This window comes from Salvelinus alpinus, chromosome 16 (genome assembly GCF_045679555.1).
Source record: "Salvelinus alpinus chromosome 16, SLU_Salpinus.1, whole genome shotgun sequence".
NCBI lineage: Eukaryota > Metazoa > Chordata > Actinopteri > Salmoniformes > Salmonidae > Salvelinus > Salvelinus alpinus.
Window position 1 is genome coordinate 19,400,141 of NC_092101.1, and position 8,322 is coordinate 19,408,462.

General features: G+C 41.9%; 1 protein-coding gene across 2 annotated transcripts; it reads right to left on the reverse strand.

Moving 5' to 3' along the window:
* Nucleotides 1–71: 71 nt before the first annotated feature.
* LOC139541056 (hepatoma-derived growth factor-related protein 2-like) lies at nucleotides 72–7,815 on the reverse strand. Of its 2 annotated transcripts, none has more exons than XM_071345242.1 (16): nucleotides 7,555–7,815; nucleotides 6,816–6,892; nucleotides 5,230–5,368; nucleotides 4,796–4,969; nucleotides 4,561–4,680; nucleotides 4,395–4,472; nucleotides 4,078–4,264; nucleotides 3,902–3,986; nucleotides 3,517–3,793; nucleotides 3,295–3,431; nucleotides 3,132–3,187; nucleotides 2,902–2,972; nucleotides 2,643–2,744; nucleotides 1,636–1,792; nucleotides 1,291–1,411; nucleotides 72–1,124 (listed from the first exon to the last, which is right to left on the reverse strand). In XM_071345242.1, the coding sequence occupies exons 1-16, from the start codon at nucleotides 7,624–7,626 to the stop codon at nucleotides 1,028–1,030; spliced, it is 1,950 nt and encodes a 649-aa protein (XP_071201343.1). In that variant the 5' UTR covers nucleotides 7,627–7,815; the 3' UTR covers nucleotides 72–1,027. The 2 variants fall into 2 exon arrangements, with proteins under 2 accessions (XP_071201343.1, XP_071201344.1); XM_071345243.1 differs by having other exon boundaries at nucleotides 4,561–4,677; nucleotides 7,555–7,807.
* Between the last annotated feature and the right edge of the window lie 507 nt (nucleotides 7,816–8,322).

Below are 8,322 nucleotides of genomic sequence, written 5' to 3' on the forward strand. Positions count from 1 at the left end.
TTATTTGTAAACAATTTTACACCGCTGACCACATGCATAGGTCCACATTATTCACTGCAATTCCTCTTCACTAGATTGGTTACACAGGTTGTAAATTACAACTTGTATGTATACATTTATTACTCCCCAATCCAACTACATTTATGAGAATATGAGACTTCCTTGAAGCCTTCAATGACAGAAGTGTTCAGATTATGACCACAATGCTGAGATATTGATTTAACTCAACTAAATTAAACAAAATATTTTACATAGCACTAAAAACACATGTATGACAAGCAAACGTCAAATGGGCTCCAGCTGCATGGGATCTGGACAACTTGGATCAGGATCATATCATTTAGTCTGTACACAATGTGTATTATCCCGTTCATTAGGCTAATTATTGAAAGCAGATGGTATTGAGGGAAAAACCAGATGACTATGAATAATTCCACAGCATTCAGTAAATCAAAAGCAGATGCAATATCAGAAAACATACTTGTTAAAAAAATAAAAAGTAGGTGGAACTTAATTGGAAAACATGTGATGTGGTTCCATTCACTGGCTTAATATTTATATGGTGCGACTGGATTAATAAGAACTGACCAGATAAAATAAAAAAAACTCACAAAAAGTACCAGACTCATACTTATCCACCACACATTAGCCTTTTCTAGGTTCTGTAGGCTTCAATATCATTCTCAAAGCAAAGCCAACAGATGCCTTGACTAACGTGACAGTACAGTTACTTCAAAGCAGAACAAGACTCCTCTCCCCCTTCGATTTCCTGTTAGAAGTGCTAAAAATTGAATCTCTCATTATAAATACAGTATGAAAGACCAAAGTTATAGTTCATGTGGGAGAAAAAAAAGCATGGTAGCTTGAGGGGGAGGAATTGGGGATTGTCCAAGGTGTCCTATAAAAATTGAAAAATACAATGGCGAACATCAAAGTGGTCTGCAGAGCACCATGTATCTGGCACGAGACTAGTGAGCTTTCCTTTTAGCGGTGGTAAACAGTTGTATTCCATTTTCTTCAGAGTTCTTCAGCTCTCCATCGCTATCGATTCTGTTTCTGTAGAGAGAGCGTGGTGTGTTTCATCAGTGTGCGTCTGCTGCTCAGCAGGACTATCAGGACTTCGCCTACCATGGAGAAGAGACAAGACTTCAGAACTAGAGCCACATATACCGTTGTGATGGTAGCAAAGTACCAATGAGTAGAGCAATATATTACCATGGATACTTTGAACAAATATTAGCAGAAATAAAGGAAGTACACAAAGATGTGACATAGGAGGAGGCCGTTTACCTGTTGGGGCTTGAAGCCACATGCTCATCATTCACTTCCTGGACTGGTGACTTTGGGGTATCCTCCAACTCAGTGCATTCCTTTTTCTGGACTTCTGATTCCCCATTCACAGGTATTACATCTGATGACAAGTTATGCAAAATCAATTGATTGGCTACAAATGAAGGACCTTTAATTTCGTTGTTACACACATTGAAAAATAAAGTCTATGAATTAATGCCATAGTGAACTTCTCCTTTAAGAGGGGTAATATCCATAGGAGGAAAAATACAGAAAATGTAAATAAGTCCATCAGTAAATAAGTCCATCAGCAGTGATGGTAAAAGTTTGGGCTGAGAGAATTACCTGTGTTTTGTGTCTCCTTCCCATTCTCTTCCTGCTCCTTTCCCTCAGCTTTATGTTTACTTGGCATTTCAGACTTGACCACAAACTGCCCCTTTAATTTGTTGTAGACCTGGCTGGCCTTTTCCATTACGTCACTGCTTGCTTTGTATCGACGGATCTACAGTAACACAAACATCAATCAGAACAACTTCAGCGGAGTTCAAAGGGACCAAAAACAGGGGATGAGATATACACAGAGGATCTATACTGAACAAAAATAAACGCAACATGTAAAGTATGTCCCAGATTTCATGAGCTGAAATAAAAGATTCCAGAAAGATCTCAAATTTGCTTACATCCCTATTAGTGAGTATTTATTCTTAAACCAGACAATCCATCCACCTGACAGGTGTGGCATATCAAGAAGCTGATTAAACAGCATGATCATTACACAGGTGCAACTTGTGCTGGGGACGATAAAAGGCCACTGAAATGTACAGTTGTCACAACAACACCAGTCCACCAGCACTGTTGCCAGAGAATTTAATGTTAATTTCTCTACCATAAGCCACCTTCAACATTGTTTTAGAAAATTTGGGAGTACGTCCAACCGGCCTCAACCACAGACCACGTGTATGTGGTCTGTCAATGTTGTGAACAGAGTGCCGCATGGCGGCAGTGGGGTGATGGTACGGGCAGGCATAACCTACGGACAACGAACACAACTGCATTTTATCTATGGCAATTTGAATACACAGAGATACCGTGACGAGATCCTGATTGTGAGGCCCATTTCTTTTTTTAAAGTGTCTGTGACCAACAGATGCATATCTGTATTCCCACATGATTAGGGTCAAATTATGGCCTAATAGATCCATAGATCTATTAAATCCATAGATTAGGGCATTTCAATTGAATGATTTCCTTATATGAACTGTAACTCAGTAAAATCTTTGAAATTGTTGCATTTATATTTTTGTTCAGTACACAAGGTTAACTTTTATTAAGAGGTTCAGAGGGAAAGGCACCTTTTTAAGCGTGGCAATAACATCAGAGTTCTTCTGTAGGATGTGGCTGGTGACCGGCACAGCCTCCAGCTCTGCCAGGGCCTGTAGACAGCGCTCTATGTCCTGCAGAACAGACAACACCATTGCAGTATTCTATGTGCAAGGAACCCCTAATTGGTCAAATAAAAAAGGTGGTTCCTCATGCTGCTTGTAAAATCCCAACTATGTGACAATAACTTTTCTATTGACAATGAAGAGAGCCCCTTATATGGTTACTCACTGGGTTGTCCACTTTCAGTGCAAACTTGATGTCAGTGTGGAGCTTCTGCAGCTTTTCGTCTGGAGTTGGCTCTGTGTACAGACACAAAAAGACAAGGAGTGAGGACACGAAAAGTTTATATTACCTGGCACTGTATCTGACCAACCATTGGTCACAATTAGTTTTCCATATGCAGGGTTTCCAAATGGACACAGTGGATTGGTGGACTGGGAGTAACATTGAGCTCTGACCTTTTTTCTTCTCTGGAGGTCTCTCTGGTTTACGTTTGGGCTTGTCAGGCTTGGACCTGAGGGAGAGAGCTCAGTGATCTGTGTGCATTTATATTTAATGAAGATAACATCTAATGAGATCTGTGCTCTGGTCTTTTGTCTTGTTCAGCCATGTGCAATTTACCTCACTCGGGGCCTCTCCTCTGACCGCTGGGTTCGCTTTTCCTTCACATCTTTCTCCTTTTTGCCTTTACCATGATCCCTCTCTTTCTTTGTTCTCCCTTTCTTCTGGTTGTCTGAACGCTTTGCAGATGCTTTCACCTGAATGGGGGAAAAACACAATGTTCAACAAATCTATTCTAAAACAAGCAAATGTCCCCTCTTTACAGTCTTCCATGCTAGTTACCTCAGGTCCAGAGTCAGAGTCGGAGGGGGCGGGGATGGGGGGCGGTGGGGGTTTCTTGGACTTCTTCAGTGGGTGATCTACACCCTCATCTGAACTGTTTTCACCACTGCTCTTTCCTTTCTCCTTGTCCTTCTTTCTCTGCTCATCTTCTTCCTTCTCCCTCTCCCGATACTTGAGGATCTCCTCTGCCTGCTCCTTCTTCCGCCGTTCCTCCAGCTCTTTCCTACGCTCTTCATCTCTCTTTTTCCAGTCGCTGACTCGGTCCGGCTCACTGTCGCTGTAGTACAGGAGACCATTCATAATGTACTTAATTATTGACAAAAGTCTTTTATAATGTATTAACAGAGAGCACAACCAATGTGGAACAGACTAGAGCCGTGCTGACCTATCACTGTCAGAGGAAGACGCCGGTGCTCTGACCGGGGCAGCTTTGGGTTTCCGTCCACCCCGAGGCTTTGGCGGAGGCTTCTCTGAGTGAGACAAATGGCAGAGAAGAGGGTTATGCAGTGACAAATACAGTTACCATTCACTGTCTGGGATACCAGACATAATAGCCCTCACCTTTCTTGCGCGCTTGAGGAGCCTTCCGTGGAGGTGGCTGTGGCTCTGAGTCAGAGTCGGATTTGGAGCCAGACTGGGATTCTGATCCAGACAGAGCAGGCCGTGGCTTCTGATCCTCTGAATCACTGCCCCCTTTCTTCTTGTCTGACTGAGACCCAGAGTCGGAGTCGGAGTCCGACAACACCTTCTACAGCATCCCAGAAAGAGAGAAAAGCATAATGAGAGAGAGAGCCAGTAATCACTGCGAAACCATAAACGGTGCTTATCTATTCAGCTACCCAGGGCTGTTTGACACCTGAAGGGCATCCTTTCCTCACCTTCTTCCCTTTGCCACCTCCAGCCTTCTTCCCGGCGCCGCCACGGCCTGCTGCTGCCTTCTTCTCTGGGGTGAAGTCCTACAGGGGAAAACAAACAAGACACCATCAAATTAACACCAAGTTATCATGCTAGTGTATAACTTACTGTTTGTATGTGTCAACTGACCTGGTCACTGTTCTTCCCAGAGTCCGAGTCAGAAGGGGATGGGTCTGGTTCCGAGGGTGAGCCACTCTCCTCTCCATCCCGGTCACTGGACGAACCCCGGGTCTTCTTCACAGGGGGCTGCTGAATGAGAGATAGAACAGAGATGTAATATTATAACAGATGCACATCTAAGCAACAGCAGTTGTCTGGTTGGAATTAACATCCAAAAACACAGAAATTATAATTTCGCAACCACCTTGGCAGCAGGTGCCTTCCTCTTCACCCCTCCTCTTCCTCGATCCTCACTTCCTGAGTCAGAATTTACTTCACTTCCTGAACATGCTTTCCTGGGCACCACTGCTTCCTCGTCATCCTCTGCCTCACTTCCTGCTGCACCGTCATTGGCTTCACTGTCAGACGAGCTGACAGGCTGGGACGTGAATGAAGAGATAATGCCCCAACATAAGTGTTTGTTGATAAACACAGATGTGATAGAATGCTGAACAAACAGATAATACCACCAACAGGGAGCTGTATAGTACGGTAACTTTGGCAATGAGTCTCTGACCTAAACGGATCCTAAGTGTACAGAAAAATAATAATAAACCAGGGATAACAGCACTCAGTTGTAGTTGGTCAGTATTACAGAAACAGTATCAAGAGGGACTTCTGAGGATATTATGTACTTACTGCAGGAGCACTGTATGACGCGTGAGGGTTGTTCTGGATTTCACACAAGCCCTCATTGAAGCCCTTCCTTTTATTAGGTTTCCCATAGCGCTCGCTGTACTTGTCATATGCAAAAAGGTCCTTCGGTGCAAGGAATGCTCTGAAGAGAGAGCATGATTTAAGACAATGCTATATACAAGACTGTAATTCTAATTCACTGAATTAAAAAGATGATACTTGAGACAGCCATACTCCCTGCTTTCAGGGTAACTGACACACCGGGTTTCTGCATGATGTAAATGCCATGTACTGGTAATGAACTACAATACTGAAAGGGATATTTTGCCACCTAGTGGTGGTTTAAGAATAGTTTATCTGCCATCTTGTAAAACAAGTGCTGTATGATCAAAATGAAAGAATGAACTTCAACACACAATTGACCTAGATCACTTCAGACATAAACCAGTAATGAAAAACACATGAATGAGTTTCAAAAGGTTAAAGTAAGTTAAAGAAGATACAGTGCACCAACAAACAGGGAGGATATATTTCCACAGAAATATGAGTTATGATACTTAAATTAAAAACAACATACAACACATTAGGTAGCTGGGGACAACAAAAACAAAACCAACTGGAATAGAAATGCAAATCAACAACATTCCTGTTTGCATCACTGTCTCAATATTTTTTTTAAACTGCTGATCCAATAAAGCAGGGGTTCTCAAAGTGGGGCCCGCAGACCCGAGATACTGCAGGAGGACCGTGGCCAGATCTCAAAATATATATTTTTATGAATATTACTAACAGATTAAACAAATGTTGGCCAAGGGATTCACGGAATAAGTGTAATACAATAAAATGTTATCAATCAACAATTGATGTTCTGAACTCTGGGCAACATGGGCCTGGGAGGTATTCACAGTACTCCCCTAGTTATACATTTTTCAACTCAATACTTCTTATATTCCCCCCCTAATTAATTAAAATAAATATATAATTTAAAAAATTTAAAAATGTTTTACATAATGCACTGTAATGTAAGCTTTCAAACAGCAAAGTTCTCTCTGCCTCATGGTAAAACATGTATAAAAGCACAATATTAGCTTTAAAGCTACAACAACAAAAATCTCTGCCCCATGACAAAATGTGTAGAACTGCAGGATATTACCTTAAAAACTGCAAAATCTTCTCTCTGATGCCAAGAGATGGGCCTTTAATATGTTCCTTCCCAGGGCTCAAGACTTGGTTAGTATGGCCATGCACTGCTAGCCTGACGACTCACACTAAATTATTCTATTGCTCTGTCGTTCGCTACATACTTAGAGAAGAGAAGAAACTATAGTCTGTGGGGGTGGCGTAGCGTTTGGCGGGAGCAAGGGGTCTGGATAGCGGGGAAAATGCACTGCCAAAGTCTTAGTACAACTCCTTGTATGCTATTTTATCTCACTCGAGCAGTGTTCTGATTATGATGGGATCCCTAATGAATTTGCGATCACAAAAATCTTGAGAACCCCTGCAATAAAAGGACCTTAATGATGATGTAGTATACCAAGTCCATCCAAAGAAATTCCTGCTATTGTAAATCAAAGAGACACAGCACTTACGTTTCATGGGTCCCAAAGAAGAAGATGGGGATTTTATTTGGAGGGGGTTTTACTGCTCCGTCTGCCACATCCTCAATCTAGGAGAATGAGAACCACACAACCAAAAACACATTGATTCTTAAGTCAGGTTGGGCAACTGATGAAAGTAAGGCTGGAAGTAGGTAATTAATATTTTGGCCTTGTCTGGACCCCTCACTCCAGACAGACACCTTGATTGGAAGAATCTGTAGAATGTTCTAATCACTGCCAAAAACATCCTGGGGACAAGTGAACACGTCACATCAAAGTCATGCATTTCCAGAAAATAAAATATGTTTACACTGTACCAAAAACTCATCTGGTTAGTTAACTATAGTTCGGATCTTATTTTATAGGACAGCAAGTCTAAAAAGTTGTAAATCAAGAAGGCTTCATCTTCAATCAATCAACACACACCAAAAGTAAAGTACAGGTACTGTAGATACTTAGCGATGCCTGGTTGGACAAAATACGTGCACAAAAGACAAACATGAACGCCATTCCCAAAGTAGTCTGGTTATACTTTTCCATAGATGGTCCCGCAAACATCTTACAAACAGATTGCTAGGATAAAAAAAAATAAATGTTATATAGTTCCAAGTACGAGGCAAGGCTAGCTGGCTATATAATATTAGCTATGTCAGTCATTGACAAGGATGCACAGCGAAACTCCAGCGTCCCCTTCGCCTACCCCCCTTCACTCTGGCTGCTACTAGCTTACCCTGGCTGGCCAGTGGGGGTACCCCTTCATTTTAGCGAAGACCAGGTCTCCGGGTTGGAAATTGTGCGGCATTGTCCTGCTCTTCTGTGCAGCCTTTTCTTTCTTCTTTAGCGAACTCTGGGTGTCTTTATGTGTCGCTTCTTTACCGTTTTCAGGTCGACACGAAACCTGCAAAACGATTAAGTTTACTAGCTAGACAGCTAGCTTCTCAATAGCGCGAGATGAGGCGGTTAGCTTCATAAGAATAGCTTCCGCTAACTTTGATTATCGGAGCGGAAATCCCTCCTACTGGCCACTATAATTGGTTTAATTTCTTTTCACTCCATTCTTCAAACCAATCATATTCTACAATGTGTACACTGTAAATTCGACATCGTTTTCCTAATTTGAATCTGACCACTAATTAAAAAATGCATAGTAACATCAAATCAAAAGCTTTAGCGCAGAAGTAAAAACATTGATTTCATAAATATCTGTCTTCCACAACATATAACTTGTTGTTTGTGATTCTTTTATGTTTTTTAGTATGAATGTTGTCTTGACAAATAAAAATAACAGGTAATCGACCGCAGTCATAGAGTAAAAATATGGGGCTGAAAGTAAGAGGGTACGTTCAGGTGTTTTGCCGAAAATCTCCCCCCTGCTGGACTACATTACCACATTTCGTTAAGAAAGTGGATAACTGCAAAAGCGCAGAAGCTACTATGGCAATGGCCATTGCGGAGCATTGTTCGCTGCTAGCATGCGACCATTTAGGTATGGCATGCA